We start from the raw sequence: 17,019 nt of genomic DNA, 5'->3' as shown, positions 1-17,019 counted from the left end.
TATTGCTCTTTTCCAGTAGTCGTGCTATTTTTAGGCTTGGGGACAGGAACTGAGATGTATTACTACCCTCATCTCAGAATGTGAAGGCACAGAATGTATTCTTGTCCCGTCTCCCAAGATTATTCAAGGTTGTAGAGCAGACTGTGTCCAGAGGCCTTTTGTGGGTAGTCCAGCATCCAAAATCTCATTCTCTTTTGCATTGTGAAGTAGACTTTCTAAGCCAATTGAAGAACAAATTAATAAACTGGGCCCAGGGGAAAGCAAAACATGCAAATGTTTTGGGAGTAATTTATAGTAATATATAAAATTTATGATGGGTGCTGTTATCAACACATTGCTAAAAAGGATCTTTAACAGCTACTAAAACAGAATGATCTAAACCAGTGGTTCTCAAAGCCGGTCCGCCACTTGTTCAGGGAAAGCCCCTGCCGGGCCGGACCAGTTTGTTTACCTGCTGCGTCCGCAGGTTCGGCCGATCGCGGCTCCTACTGGCTGCGGTTCGCCGCTCCAGGCCAATGGGGGCTGCGGGAAGCGGCGCAGGCCAAGAGACATACTGGCCGCCCGTCCAGCAGCCCTCATTGGCCTGGAGCGGCGAACCGCAGCCAGTGGGAGCCGCGATCGGCCGAACCTGCGGACGCGGCAGGTAAACAAACTGGTCTGGCCCGGCAGGGGCTTTCCCTGAACAAGCGGCGGACGGGCTTTGAGAACCACTGATCTAAACTGTTCCTAGCTCTTTACAGAATTCTGTGTTTCATAGGCCTGAATATTTCACTGTCCATTTTTATTATACTTGTTTGGTTTTTTAGTCCCTTTTCCTATACTAAATAACATGCATGTTGTCATAACACATGAACAGAGAAAGGCATGAATGGATTTGTGTCATATGAGTTATCCCATTAGTGGCAAATATTAAGCAAGTTAGGTCATATTTTGTCATCAGATACACCATTGTAAATCTGGAGTAATCTGGGCTACATGGGCTTTGAGTGGTTGATTGAAGTGTGAAGCAGGGGAGGCTTTGAGCGGGGGCAACTGCTTTGAGCCAGCAGCCTTATAAAAAGGCAGCCCGTGGTGAACCTACTGAGCAACGAACAGAGGAGACGTAAAAAGAGGGAATTTGCCTGGGAGGTGACCTAGGGAGAGCGCCCACAGAGTTTTTGCCTTTCAGGCTTTTGGGAACAGTTAATACGTTGTCTGATCAGGCTCTTGATACATTACAATGAAGAAAATATGGATACTGAGGGATAGCTGTTGTGATCTGCACAGGATGTGCCATGTTTGTCTTTCTCCTGAAGGATAGGAGCGACTTGATCCATACAAAGTGCAAGTGGGTCTCTGTACTGGAAGAAAGGTTAAAGGACTGGAGGTTCAAGTCTCAACCCTGTATTGCATCAGAGAAAATGAAGACTTCCTGGACAGAAGTAAGGATTTGGTACTCTGAGTAGAGCGTGCCAAAGAATCAGAGAGGGCAGTGCAAGGGGGACTGAAGAACAGGAAAGAAAATTGGCAGCGCATGACCTCCAGAAGAAGGAGGAAGATAATCAGTGTACCCCCAACACAGATAGAGGTAAGCACCTGCTTTCAGGCTCTCTGCACAGGTACTGCTGCTGAGAATGCCTTGGAAGAGTCATCTGAGGCAAGGGATCAGAAGGAGAATCTGTCAACTGGACAGCATGGGATGCATTGTCCTAGGAATGGGAGTTCCATGATCACCACTCCCAAGAGGAGGAGAAGTGTGGTGGTGGTCAGGGACTCCCACCTAAAGGGGACAGAGTCATCAAACTGCCATCCAGACCGGGAATCCTGAGAAGTGTGCTGCTTGCTTGGAGCTACAATTCAGAATGTGATGGAGAGTCTGCCAAGACTCATCAAGCCCTCAGACCATTACCACTTCCTGCTTATCCATAGGAGCACCAACAGTACTGCCAAAAATGACCTTAAGCAGATCACTACAGATTACATGGTTCTGAGAAAAAGGATAAAAGAGTTTGGGGCACAAGTGGTGTTCTCATCCATGCTCCCTGTTGAAGGAAAAGGCCTGGGCAGGGACTATTAAAGCATGGAAGTAAAAACATGACTACACAGATGGCACTGGTGAGAGGGCTTTGGTGTCTTCAACAATGAGCTGATGTTCCAGGAAAGAGGATTACTGTGCTGGGATGGGCTCCATGTATCAAATACTGAGAAGGGCATATTTGGACATTGTCTGGCTAACCTGATAAGAAGAGCTATAACCAGATCTTATGGGGGATGGTGACAAAAATCCGGCCAATGTGCCTCTAGGCTCAAGCAATAACGTCAAGGGGAAGGAGCTAAATTCTGAAAAAGGGACGAGAAACCACAACTGCATTAAAGAGGCAAGAAGAAAAGCAACAAGACAGCCTGTAAAATAGTTGTGATATGTGAAGACAATTATGACTTAATATGACTACTTACATGATTGAAGTACCAGCATTGAGGGATATAGTTTGTTCCAGAAGAATAAGTATGGGCGAAAAGGAGGAGGTGTCATGCTGTATGTCAAGAATGTATACACTTGCTCTCAGGTCCAAGAGGAAGTGAGTGGCAGACCTACTGAGAGCTTAGGGTGAGAGAATAGTAGTAGAGATGTTTTGGTGGGGGTCTATTATAGACCACCAAATCAAGAAAAGGAAGTGGATGGGGCATTCACAAGCAGGTAACACAAGATTAGCTACCACACATGAGCTAGTATTAATGGGGAAATTTATGGGGGCTGGCAGTTCATAAAAGATGTAATATTAGAGGCTCAGCATCAAGCTATTCCCATGCAGAGGCAAGATAAGAGCCACAGGAGGCCAATGTGGCTGCACAAGCAGTTCTTTAGCTATCTAAAAACCTAAAAGGATACATACAGGAAATAGAAGGAGGGGCATGTCACCAAGAAAGTATACATGGGAATAGTGCAAGCGTGTTGGGACAAACTCAGGAAAGCCAAGACAAAGAATGAGTTACAGATGGCAATAAATGTTACAGACAACAAGAAGGGGTCCTACAAAAGGAGGAGCCGGGGAAGTAAAGACCAGTCAGCCTGACCTCAATACCTGGGAAGCTATTAGAGCAATGTATAAAACATTCAATTTGGGAATATCTGGAGGATGAAGCAGCCAGCATGGATTTCCAAATCACGCCAAACCAGTTGAATTTGCATCTTTGACAGAGTAACTGGTTTGGTGTATGGGAGGATGCAGTGAACCCAATATACTTGGACTTTAGCAAGGCTTTTGACATAGTCCCACATGACATTCTGATAAGTAAGCTGGAGAAATGCAGGCTCTGTGGAACTACCATTAAGTGGATACATAATTGGTTAAACAACCGCAAACAAATAACTATCATGATATCAGATTGGAGGGGATCTCAAGTGGGGTTGCACAGGGATCTGTTTTGGGTCTGGTGTTATTTAACATCTTTATTAATGACCTGGATGTAGGAATAGAGAGCATAGTGATCACATTTGCAAATGACACAACGCTCGGGAGGGAGGAGGTTGCAAACACTTTGGAAGATAGAGCTAAAATTCAAAGGGATCTTGATAAATTGGAGAGCTGGGTTATAGACAATAAAATGAAATTCAGTGAAGACAAATGTAAAGTGCTACACTTAGGGAAGAAAAACCAAATGCACAAATACAGAATGGGGGATAATTGGCTTGACAGCAGCACTGCTGAGAAGGATCTGGGAATTGTGGTGGATCACAACCTCTACAAGAGTCAACAGTGTGATGCTGTTGCAAAAAAAAAAAAAAAAGCAAATGCAATTTTAGGTTGCATTAACAGAAGCATAGCCTGCAAGTCACGGGAGATGATAGTACCACTCTACTTGGTGCTGGTTAGGCTGAAGCTAGAGTACTGTCTTCAGTTATGGTCACCAATATATAGAAAGGATGTGAAGAAACTGGAAAGGATCCAGAGGTAAGCAACAAAGATGATCAAAGGGACAGAATGCAAGCCATATGAGCAAAGGCTGAAGAACTGGAAAAGAGGAGTTTGGAAAAGAGGTGATTAAGGGGGAACATAAAAGCAGTATTCAAATACTTGAAAGGTTGTCACAAAAAAAGATGGAGAACAGTTGTTCGCTGTTGCCACAGAGGGCAGAACAAGAGGCAGTGGGTTCAAAGTACAGCACAGCAGATGTAGATTAAATCTCAGCAAAAAGTTCCTAACTGTAAGAACAATAGGACAATGGAACAGGGAGGTCATGGAAGCTCCTTCACTCGAGGTTTTCAAAGGAAAGCTGGATAACCATCTGTCTTTGGATGGTTGACACACAACAAATCCTGCATCTTGGCAGGAGGTTAGACTAGATGACCCTTGCAGTCCCTTCTATCCCTATGGTTCTATGACTCTATGCTGCCCCACAGTTTGGACTATTTGGGTGTGAAGAGCAGTGCACACCAAAGTGCTGCACTGTAACTCCCCTGTGTGGACTTTGCGTCCATGAACTAAAAAGTTTCTGGTTCATATTAAAGTAATTCATTTACCTGATAAGTTGTTCAGGTTCACAGTGATGTGACTGGGAGCAGACTCTGGCCTGTTGTGTTTAGGGATAACTTTGCAGAGGTGTGGTGTTTTGCTTTGTTTTATTTACGAACCATTTCAGCCCAGCTGTGAGCTCTTCTACCTCAGAGAAAACCATATAATTTTAAACTAGAAAGTCTGTCACCTGCAGTGAGGATCTCAATAGAAGTTAGCCATTCCTACATCTATCTTAAAGAACGAGTAAGCAACTCTAGTTTCTAAACATACCTGATACTCCAAGAGGCTATTAAAGCTGGTGAGCCCATGGCAACCAAGATCATCATGAGGAAATACAGAAACTGAACTTTCGCATACACCTTTTTTTACACACTATCTAGTTTGAACTCTGTGTACAGCAAGACAATATGTGAGGTTAATAGACATTATTGCTCCCCATGCCAAGGGGGTTTCTTTCAGAAAATCAATATAATTGGATAGAGCAATATATTTCTAATATCCAGTAAATGAAATTTTAATCCAGAGTAGTAAATAATTCCCCCCAACATGGTACATAATTCCCATGCACATGGGTGATATCGTTATAGCTACTACTGTGAGCAGAGCTGGAAATTTCAAATTATGGAACAAGTTATGTGTACCTGGGTTATAGGCTAAACTACCATAGGATAGTATGGGGTATTTCATAATTATTTAGTAGCGTTATAGGAAACAGTGCTAACTTACTGTAATTCTACTTCTTTGCTATGTGATCACTTACATTTATTAGAAGCAATAGTAGTTGAGGACACTCAGCACCGGGCAGGAGACACTTTCTACCTCGCAAGAACGGACCCTTGCCTGCACTATGAAAATGACCCAGTGCTGACAATAAGTGTCAATAAAAGGTGCAAGTGATCCAGTTCTGAACACACTTAGCTGCAAATGTGGCCAAGGACAAACACTGTTCAGCATCATTTCAGAAACCATGGCTAAGCGCACGAGTCCTGATCACTACTTCCACTTCTGTTGCTCATATTCAGGTCCAAATTCTGAAAAGCACTAAGGCCCAGATCCTTAGAGGTATTTAGGGTTAACTTCAGTTTAAATCAATGGCAGTTAGGCACCTAAATACATTAGAGGATCTGGGCCAAACCCCTCCCGGGAGATGCTGAGAATTCTCAATTCCTCTTGATATCAGCCTTAGAGATCTATACCTCATAAGATCAGTCGTGAATGTGCAGCTTTGGCCTTCCCTCCTTTTAGCAGTTGCCCAAAAGGCAAGATACAACACCAAGGAATGCTCTAAATAAGAGGGAGTGAGCTGTATGGGCCAGATCTTGCAAACACTTACTCATGCAATTAGTTCCATTCAAAGCAATGGGACTAATTGCATAAGTAATGGTCTGAACGATTGGGATCTAAGCATGTGTTACCACATGCTGGTGATAGCATCTAGAAGTTGACAAGTAATGACTGCTTTATACCAGTGCTGCTAGGATACTTCCCTGAAGAGGAAAAAGTGGAGGGAAATTAATTCAAAGTATGAAAATGCATAGATAAGATGCACAGGTAGATAAGAATTAAAGCAACCAACCGTTCCTGGGGTGAGTTATCCATGGGCAAATATACTCACTGTTTATCTAGTTGTTGATTTTTATTCTAGGGAGATGGTGGAAAACCAGTGGGCAGAAACAAAACATGCATTAGCATAATGAGAAACAGTACCTGAACAGTACCTTTGATGGCAGGAGGAGCGTACACACTCTGCTTCCTCTGCTTAGGGGAGGCATTCTGTGACTAGGAATAAGAGAAAGAGGTTTAATAAACATAGAAGGAAAGTGTCAAACCATTTCCTGGGAAGGTGAGGGGAGGGGAGGGGAAATCAAGTCTGCTAGTTATCAGTTATGCAGTCTTTCTACATTGCCTCTTTTCCCAACATGGCTTGTATTGCTCACATAGCCCTGTTTTCCCTCTGAGTTCCTATTAGTTCTGCTCCAGTCAGTGGTAGACAATCCAAATAATTATTATCTAATATGGTGGTGTGGTTATTCTGGATATGCTTCACATGTGTTACAGTAATATTTCATGTAGCACACCTTCTTGAATAAGGCATTTGCACTTCTGATAGAGAAATATCCATGTTACTTGGAAAACAAAGTGGGAGATTTGCAATTCTGGGAACACTTTTCTAGCCTTGTGGAATATATATTGTTCCCCTTTCACCTGATTTCAGCCAACCCTATAGTAGATATGGGTCTGAAGTAGCCCCCAGAATCTGAAGACATACCCACCTACACATACAAACTTTGTAGGCTGCGTTGATATCCAGAACTAATGCATCTTTATACCTTACAATTGATCAGAATTCACAAGGGTAACTGTATCTACGATAAGAGTTCTTCATAAAGAAGGCATGTTGTATGAATCAGATCCAGGTTCCTGGGATGCCACCTACTTATATGAAAAGCCACGATTAGATACAAAGAGTTGTGTCTAAGGCCCTGTTTACACTTACCGGTAGATTGGCTCTGCTGCAATGGATGCAGTGGGTGTTGATTTAGCAGATCTAGTGAAGACCCGCTAAATCGATGTCAGAGCACTCTTTGGTTGACTCCAATACTCCATCTCTATGAGAAGAGTAAGGGAAGTTGACAGGAGAGCACCTTCAGTCTACACAGCACGGTGTAGATACTGCGGTAAGTCAACCTAAGCCACATAGAATCATAGAATATCAGGATTGGAAGGGACCTCAGGAGGTCATCTAGTCCAACCCCCTGCTCAAAGCAGGACCAATCCGCAACTAAATCATCCCAGTCAGGGCTTTGTCAAGCCTGACCTTAAAAACTTCTAAGGAAGGAGATTCTACCACCTCCCTAGGTAACGCATTCCAGTGTTTCACCACCCTCCTAGTGAAAAAGTTTTTCCTAATACCCAACCTAAACCTCCCCCACTGCAACTTGAGACCATTACTCCTTGTTCTGTCAACTGCTACCACTGAGAACAGTCTAGAGCCGTCCTCTTTGGAACCCCCTTTCAGGTAGTTGAAAGCAGCTATCAAATCACCCCTCTTTCTTCTCTTCCGTAGACTAAACAATCCCAGTTCCCTCAGCCTCTCCTCATAAGTCATGTGTTCCAGTCCCCTAATCATTTTTGTTGCCCTCTGCTGGACGTGTTCCAATTTTTCCACATCCTTCTTGTAGTGTGGGGCTCAAAACTGGACACAGTACTCCAGATGAGGCCTCACCAATGTCGAATAGAGGAGAACGATCATGTCCCTCAATCTGCTGGCAATGCCCCTACTTATACATCCCAAAATGCCATTGGCCTTCTTGGCAACAACGGCACACTGTTGACTCATATCCAGCTTTTCATCCACTGTAACCCCTAGGTCCTTTTCTGTAGAACTGCTGCTGAGCCATTCGGTCCCTAGTCTGTAGCGGTGCATGGGATTCTTCTGTCCTAAGTGCAGGACTCTGCACTTGTCCTTGTTGAACCTCATCAGACCCATAACTTGGGTCAACTTACTGCGATAGTATAGATAAGGCCTCAGGTGCAGTTCTTTTCGTTCCTGGGTAAAATAGGCCCAACTTTGTTTTAAAACAAGCCTGGATATAAAGACGTGTTTTTCAGCATTAAAATAAAATAGCTTATACAACTAACATTCCATGTAAAATTGATACCCATATGGGAAATATATCTTTACATGAATTGAAAGAATGAAAGATTTGTTTTCATCATCATTCAGTAAAAGACATAGTGCAACCAAATAAATAAATAAATAGTAGAAGTGATAATCCAAAAGAAAAAAGCCTCCAAAAAAGTAATGTTAACACGTTCAATTCTAGAATAACTAAAGAAATACTGACATTCATAAAAGCACACAAACAAACTGATGAGACCTCTTTTTTTCCAATAGATTGTCACTGGATGACTGGCCAACAAAATGGCAGATGAAATTCTGTGTTGAGAAAGGTAAAGTAATGCACATTGGAAAATATTATCCCAATTATACATAAAAAATGATGGGGTCCAATTTAGCTGTTACCACTCAGGAAAGATCTTGGAGTCATTGTGGATAGTTCTCTGAAAACATCCACTCAATGTGCAGTGGCAGTCAAAAAATCTAACAGAATGATAGGAACCTTTAGGAAAGGGATAGATAAAAACACAGTAAATATGATAATGCTACCATATAAATCCATGGTACGCCCACACCTTGAATACTGTGTGCAATTCCGGTTCTCTCATCTCAAAAAAGAGATATTAGAATTGGAAAAGATACAGAAAAGGGCAACAAAAATTATTAGGGGTATGGAATAACTTCCGTATGAGGAGAGATTTAAAAGATTGGGACTCTTCATCTTGGAAAAGAGACGACTAAGGGACAATATGATAGAAGTCTCTAAAATCATGAATGGTGTGAACAAAGTGAATAAGGAAGTATTATTTACCCCTTCACATAACACAAGAATCAGAGGTCATACAATGAAATTAAGAGGCAGCAGGTTTAAAACAAACAAAAGGAAGTATTTCTTCACACAGTGCGCAATCAAACTCATTGCCGGGGATGTTGTGAAGGATAAAAGTATAACTGGATTAAAAAAAGAATTAGATAGGTTAATGGAGGATAAATCCAGCAATGGCTATTAGTCAAGGTAATCAGGGATGCAATCCCATGCTTTGGATTTCCCTAAGCCCCTGACTGCTAGAAGCTGGGACTGGACAACAGGGGATGCATCACTCAATAGTTGTCCTATTTTGTTCATCCCCTCTGAATCATTTGGCATTGGCCACTGTTGGAAGACAGGATACTGATCTAGAAGGACCATTGGTCTGACCCAGTATGCCCGTACTTACGTTCTTATTGAAACTCTCCTAAAATAATAAAGAGTTTAAACATTCAAATTACATGCTTTTAGTTGGGCTTGATGTGAGGGAATTCTGCTGACACTAGGGCCTTGTCTACACTCAAAGATTGTACTATACCAGTATCTAACTAATATGTAACTATACCTGAATAGCTAAAGTTATTGTGTGGATTTAATTATACTGGTATAAAAGTGTCTATACCCATCTATTTTATTCTGTATAGAAAGGGAACTAAGCTATATTGGTATAAGCCCCCTTTAAATGGCATAACTACATCTATATTAGGAGTTGTACAAGGTATATCTATTTTCATAAAATGTCACATCACAGAACAAAACAATTATAGAGGTACAAAAACTGGGTAGACCAGGCCTAAAAGAACTATTCTTTGATCTTATCAATTTCCTATTGTTTTTTATCATAGTGATGTAATGGAAATTCATCCTTAAGTTCACTTGAAAGGCCTCTTTGTATTTCTCTGGGTGTCTGAGATTGTATTTTCTAACAGATCTAGTCTTTCAACAGACATTAATTTAAGTTGGCTCTTAGGAAAAACACTTTCACATAAATATGGCCAATACTATTATCCCGTTGTATCATAATGGATGGGAAGATGCTGTTTATGAATAAAACATTTGTTGTATTCAAAGAGAGCTATTTACACCAGTGTGTGACATGCTGTTGATCCTCACCACAGCAAGGCTTCAGAAGTCTGTATTTGGATCTAAGTCTGAAACAATACTGCCCATTGCTATTTAAAGCAGTGCTTGCTTCCTTAAAACACCATAACAAGAGAAAGAGATCGAGGGGAGGGTTTGGGGGCAAAAGAGATGGAACTGGAGGAACAAACCTTAGACTTCATTGCAAACTTAATACTTGAGCTAATATTCACTGAAGTCAATGGAAAGACTAATTGCTTTCAATGAGTACTAGTTCTGGCCCTGGTACAGAATTAGAAAGGAAGCTTGCAATCCCTAATCTCCCCTGTACTAATGAATGGCGTTTGCTGTGCTCATTAACCTGAATAGAGACTAATGGAGAAACTGACCAGAACTAAAGGAGCAACAGGTATTTGTACAAAGCCATTTATCTAGAAGCTTCATCCATGAAAAGCTGTGTCAGTTACGGAAGCCTGATAATATAAACAATTGTATAAGCCAGCAAAGCAAGAATTAATATTTCAAAATAGTTGTTAAACAATAGCCCACTATTTAAAAAAATTTAACTAACTTACTTCTCCTTGTGAGTTGTTCTTTCTCTTCTCATCTATTTCTATAAAAGGGAAAAGATTCAATTAGAGAAAAGGGAGTACCAAAAACTTGTTTTTTCCAGGGTAAATGTTGTGGACCATATTCTGTATTCCACTGTAAATAAGGAATAACTCCACTGATTTACAGCTTTCCCCTAGCCTTTGTCTGTCCTGTAGGCCAAAGAGATCAACACCCTTTAAACATATAAGTGCTTTGGCCAGATTTCCAGAAGTGCTCAGCACTCAACAGCTCCTCTTCAGAACACTAGGCAATGAGCACTTTTGAAAAATCTGTCCCTTAGATTGTAAGTCCTTGGGACAGGAACTTCACCTTCTTTTATGTTTGCAAAACACCTAGTAGTTTATGGGCACAACTAGAAATTAATTAATAATCATTAATACCAACTACGAGCTGTTAAATTATTAATATAACAGCAAAATGACATCACTGAAGAGTACCTTATAATTATACATAAAATTAGCAATTCTAATATAATTATTTCTAAATTCACAGTTTAAAAGTTTCATGATAGCACACTGGTTTAGGGTGAGAAGTGACCATGGAGTGTTTCTTGTTATTACATAGTGCTTTTGGTTAATTTACATGGTATATACTGCCTCCATCAACAACCTAAATTTAGTACTTCTAAAGAAAGTAAATACCTCCTATAATTTATCTGTTACACTGTGCAATGTTGTACATGGGATAGGAGGTCAATCGCTTCCTATCACTTAGTTGCAATCAGTTTATGCCCTGTTGCATAAGAATTAATTACCTTTCTATTGTCACAACTTGCATGTTGTTAATGGTCAAGGATGATTTTCCAATTACTACACTATCCACTGGGCAAGACCTTTGATGCCACATAATTACAGAGCTCTAAAAAAAAGTGACACTAAAATAGAGTGCGACAAATCTCTCACCATCAAAACACATGGGCCCCACTCTAAGATCTTCCATCCTAAAATGCCCCTGTGCACTTTCCACTAAAGTCTGGTGAATTTGTGCATGTGCACCTGAAGAGAAAATAGGGCCCAGTGTGTGTGTGAGAGAGAGAGAGATTATTGTATTAGAGCCAGGAAGAATTTATTTATTTAATTATTTGTTTAATAGTGTTTTCTACGGTGCTCATCTCTTTGGTATCTGAGAACTGCACAAACATTAACTGATTAATTGCAATTCCTCCACATATGACTTTATAAGACATGCATTAAAAGTACTGATATTCCAGTGAGTAAAGGATGAATTAAAATAGGCCCTAAATAATTAGAGTTCATTACTAAAGAAGGGGGCAGCCTTGGGCCAGCAGAAAGGGCGCTAGGCTCAGATTCATAGGACCTGTTCCTGCCATTGGCCTGTTGTGTGACCTGGGATAAGTTATTTTTCAGTTACCTATCTATAAAATCATAGAATCATAGACTCATGGGGATAGTGATACTTAACACTTCTTCGTAAAGCACTTGGAGAGCTAAAGATTGAAAGCACTAAATAGGAAATCATTAATGCTTTCTGTGGGTGAGAGATTTCAATGGGAATTGAGTGTGTCAAGGGATTTTCATGATCAGGACTCTGTGTTTCATTTTGAGCTAGAGTTTGAATGAAGCCAAAGGTCAGTGAAAGCTGAGTTTGGTGACATTCCATCTTAAATCTGCTCAGGATTGTGAATTTCGCAACAAAACTTGAGCTGAGCCTTGGGCTGGGAACAAAACCTGCAACCAGTAACATTTTGTCTGGTTTCAAGTTTCAACACTTAAGGTTTGCACATTTCTAATCATCAGAGCCTGCACTTTTGCAATTCTTTTCAGCAGGGTCACATTACACCTATCAGCAATGGACATTGCTGCTAAACTAGCCTGTTCACCTTACTCTCAGCAGCACTTACACTGAAGTTAGTAATATGAACAGGATTTGACCCTGTTTGGGTTTAGAAAAAACCACATAGTTGCTATAATGCAATCAGCACCAAATATCCAGCATAGCACCTATGTGAAAATTTGGGAATGAACAAAATCCATTTGATTACTTTTTAATTAAGTCACTGAAATCATATGACTTGATTGTGTTTGCAATTTCAATAGAGTGGGGAGATCAGGACCCGGAAAGGAGGGGCTCCAGCTTAGAGTTAAAGGAGACAGGCTTGGAGAAGCAGCTGCAAACAGTGCATTCAATGAGCTGAGAGATGAAGGGAAGAAAGGAGAGGGAGCCATGGTTGGAGAGGCAATGGTGATGGAGATTAGTTGCCAGGAGGAGTTGAATCAATAGGACAGACAGACAGTTTGGTGGAAGAGAGTAGAGCATAAACTTTAGCCTTTGTGTAAGGGAGAAAGAAGGGGGCGGGGAAAAGAGAAGTTACAATTGATCTGGTCAATCTCAGTTAGTGAGATCTTCCTCAGAGAGGAAGGATGGGGCAGAAGGTATTATGGGGATGCTGAAGGTATAGGAAAGAGGCTGGAGTTGTGGGTGAAGGAATGAATGCAGATGGAGAAATAGAGCAGTTTGGCAAGGAATACCGAAGAACTGAAGAAGGGGAAAACAAATGTATAGGAAGAGGTAGCATATATAGTAGAGGTAGTAAAGGGACAAGCGGATAAGGCCTGGTCAACATGCAGCCTGATGTCCACATTGTCCCAAGAGTTCCCACAAATGAGTTCAGCTGCATGACACTAGGAGCAGAGGAAGTGGACGGTGGGAGTGAGCCATGGGTGAAAGGATGGAGTTTTTTTGGTGAGAAAGAAGGGCAAAGGAGTGGAGAGTGAAGTGGAGTGAATGAGCAACTGAGGGCTAATCTACGTGGGGAAATTAACCAGCAGAAGTATACCAGTGTAATTATAGTGCTATAGTTATACCTACATGTAACCCCCCGGGTAGACAATTTGATTTAAGAATGGGTGCCTTTTTCTGAGTTAGCTTATGTCGCTTTGAAAGCAATATAAGCTGTATCAGGGAAAAAGGCACTTGTATTCCCAATTAAGAGTGTCTACATGATGAGTTTTACTGGTATAACTATAGTGGTATAATTATGCTGGTATAGTTCTGTCAGGAAATTCCATCATGTAGAAAAGACCCAAGTAATTAGAGAAATGGAAGAAAAGGCAGGCAGGAGGGGGAAGAGTATGATCTTTGTGAACTAACTAAACCAGACATCTCTTAGTCTCCTTAATAAAAAGCCAAGTGAATGACAGAATTTAATATACTGTGGATTGTTATGGTGACTTGATATTAATTGCTAAATCCCCATGAACTCAGTTAATAGTGGGTAGCTTGATATCATTACTAAATTGCTCTTTGGGTGCTCTCTCCCCTTGAGAGAGTTCAAGGAATGATTTAAAACAAATCATAAATATTGGAGCTCATTAATAATGAGAGGTGAAATCCTGGCCCCACTGAGGTTAATCACAAAACTAAAGTGGGGCCAGGATTACACCCAAAGTCTGTTATGATAATACAGAAAAAGACTGACATTTAATACCCTGACAATTACCTCATTAAGAATGAAAATCATTTTGGCCAGGCTTTTAGGAATTGAAATTCAGGCTATTTACACCTGATATAATTTCCCTTACAGATTCCATCGCACTCTGTTATTTGTAAGTATTTTTTATGTCAGTCCATGTTCTTCCATCATACAACTATACATCATTTTATTACATTTTAAATCTGAACATATGACATTTTTCCACACTGGATTTTAATATGGCATATTAGAAATGGATTTGGATAGCTGGGAAAAGACCTATATGTACCCAAGATATTTTAAGGCAGATGCACTTGAGATTAATGGTGGTTTGATTTGATTTTACCACACCTGTGCTGAGGAAAGGTGGAAAGAGTTTGTAGACTCTTAGCTACAATGTTTCAATAACATTTGAAGCTCAAGGGATTCTAAGTTCATGTGAATTAAGTAAAGCTCAGTCTCTGGCAGAGTAAACAAAGACTTCAAATATAGGGCTTCACTTTGCTCAGTGGTTTTAGAAAGAGCAGTGGGATCGGCACTTTTATCAGTCTATCTACATAAATAACAGTATTACATAAGGCCTGATCCTGAAGTGAGATTCATGGAGGTAGATCTCTGCACTTTTGTGAAGCTCCATTGAAATCAAGGGGGGTACAGCCAGATGCAGGACTCTGGCCGCCCAGATTCCATTTCAGAATCAGAGTCTTGCTCATTGCAAACTCCCACTCACTTTCACAGGCATTTGAAGGAAAGCTGCAAAATTTGGCCCAGTGACATTTCTGCAAGGTGGAGGGAGATGCACTGGGGAATTCTTTTACTGAAAGTCCTTCAGAGCAGATCAATTTCTAATGCTTGTTAGCACAGACATATCCTCATACCCACATCATCATGCAGTTAGTTGAGTTACACCAGAGCCACCCTGTTATAAAAGAGGTCAGAAGCTGGCCATGCTCTGTGTGGCAGTCAGAACGACCACAGCTATATCGGATTATCAGTTTCCCAGCAAATCCCTATTAGTTTTGCAAAGAAACATGACCATACTGTGCAGAGAGCAACGTGGTCTCTTTAGAATGAGAATGGAGACAGGAAACATGAGCATTACACATCTGCCTCCCTTCCCTCTTCTCTCATCGGATAGACTTAATGCACTCACAGCGACTGTGCAGGGCATGAGGTGACATATTATAAATGACTTGGCCTCTGATCTCAATAGTGGGCTCCCCAATGGAGTCATCCTGCAAAATCATATCTCGTCAGACTAAGTAATCTTCTTCCTCCTCCAGTCGTAAGAACAAATAAAAACTTCTGCTCCAGTTTTCAGTCATAAACATGGAAGGCAGAACAGGTTGCAGAGATAGGGTGACCAGATGTCCCGATTTTATAGGGACAGTCCCGATATTTGGGGCTTTGTCTTATGTAGGCACCTATTATCCCCCACCCCCTGTCCCAATTTTGCACATTTGCTGTCTGGTCACCCTATACAGAGAGCAGCTGCCAGCACAGAAAAAGCTCGGTGAGTGGCAGGTATAATTGCTGAGAAATGTGTGTGTGTGCTCAGAAAAAAACCTGCAGTTCACTCTACTCCACTAGGAGGCACAATCAGGTCACACTAGACTCTCCCGGCAGCCTTGCCCCGGCAATATTTCTGTACAACAAAGGATCAATTTCTGCCCTGGGTTCAGCCTGGGCAGCCCAACTGTGTATAAAATAGCAGCGAGGAAGGATGTTGCTGTTATGGCACTGGACTCGGACTCAGGAGCTGAGCTGGTTGAAACTGTTTTTTCCGCCCCCCAGTGAAAAATTTTCATATTTCAAAAATTTTCATTTAATTTTGGTTGCGTTCATTTGTTTTACTTTGGAGATTAAAATCGTACTCTCTTACTTCTTTAATTTCAACGCCCTTTTCCCTTTAGAAAAGGGAAAGGAGTGAAAGAGTGAAACAAAGTGGAAAATAAAGCACTTGCGGTCACTTTCTAATTTGTCGCCCCCCCCCACAAAGAAAAAAGGCATTGTCACTTTGTGCTTCTTTCTCTCATTTAAAGAGACAGACCATCCAAAATGAGAGAAAGTGCTACTTTGAAAAGGGAAAGTGCTACTTCCATTCATTTTTACCTTGTTAAAACATTTCCTCCCTCCCACCCCCCAGTTTTCTAGCAGTAACAGGGAGAGAGGGGAATAGGGGTCTGAGCGAAGAACCCTGAACATGCCCAATTCATGTGGTGTTTAGAGGACAGCATTAATATTATAGGAAAACACGGCTTAATTTATAAAGAACAAAATAACTGTAAACTCTTAAAAAGCTGAGGGTGTATTCATTACTTTGATCAACATGCAACTCGATGTTAATGGCACTCAGAAACCTAATCCTCAGAGGCAAGACCTACATTTTTTACTCCAAAATAAATTAGTTATTTCATCAGTTTAGTCAGTAGGACTTGTTGAAAAAATTCTGTTGAAACTGTTTTTATATGGAAAATTGGGTTTTGACCCCCCAAAAGTTCATTAAACATTTCTGCTTTATTTGGAAAAGGTAGTTTTGTTATTGAAAAACCATAAACTGAAAAGTAGTTTTAGGCTGAAAAACAAAACCTTTCACTTTTTGGCTGAAATTTTTTGGTTTTGTTTTGACTAAAAGGTCAAATTTTCTGAGCAGCTCCAATCATCCGTCTATTTGCTTCTGAAGCAGCTGCATTCCTACTGCGCTATTCCTTTTGGTCTTGGCTTTTTCCTTTTTGCTGTCCAGGCAGGGAGAAGTGCCTGCATACATGACTACTGCAAGAGGAGACACGGTGGAGCTCACCACGGTGACGGAGCCCCGGGAAATGGGTCTGGATAGCTGATGGCTGGTTTGGGTGCACACTGGATATGGTGCTAATGGTCTGGAGCATCCCTCAAGCCCTTTTTACACACACCTCCCTCCACTGCTACACAGACAAGAGGCTCAGCCACCAGTCTGTGGTGCCATCCT

At 41.2% G+C, this 17,019-nt stretch overlaps 1 protein-coding gene across 9 annotated transcripts in view; it reads right to left on the bottom strand.

Moving 5' to 3' along the window:
- The window catches only part of PPP1R1C (protein phosphatase 1 regulatory inhibitor subunit 1C), an 84,157-nt gene that overhangs the window by 39,213 nt on the left and 27,925 nt on the right, over positions 1 to 17,019 (bottom strand). For 5 of the 9 annotated variants that reach the window (XM_084643923.1, XM_084643925.1, XM_084643924.1 and 2 more), the window contains exons 3-4: positions 10,582 to 10,619; positions 6,215 to 6,275 (exon numbers count right to left, since the gene is read on the bottom strand). The exons of 1 other annotated variant lie outside the window; for it this stretch is intronic. In XM_084643923.1, coding sequence (XP_084500049.1) covers positions 6,215 to 6,275; positions 10,582 to 10,619 — 99 coding nt within the window. Of the gene's footprint in view, positions 1 to 6,203; positions 6,276 to 10,581; positions 10,620 to 17,019 lie in introns of all 9 variants that reach the window. 3 more of the 9 variants (XR_014713656.1, XR_014713657.1, XM_084643929.1) reach the window with 1 other exon arrangement.

This window comes from Lepidochelys olivacea, assembly GCF_965140295.1.
Source record: "Lepidochelys olivacea isolate rLepOli2 genome assembly, chromosome: 11".
Taxonomy (NCBI): domain Eukaryota; kingdom Metazoa; phylum Chordata; order Testudines; family Cheloniidae; genus Lepidochelys; species Lepidochelys olivacea.
Note: the sequence above shows the minus strand (reverse complement) of the source record. Positions and strands in the feature narration are given on the sequence as shown.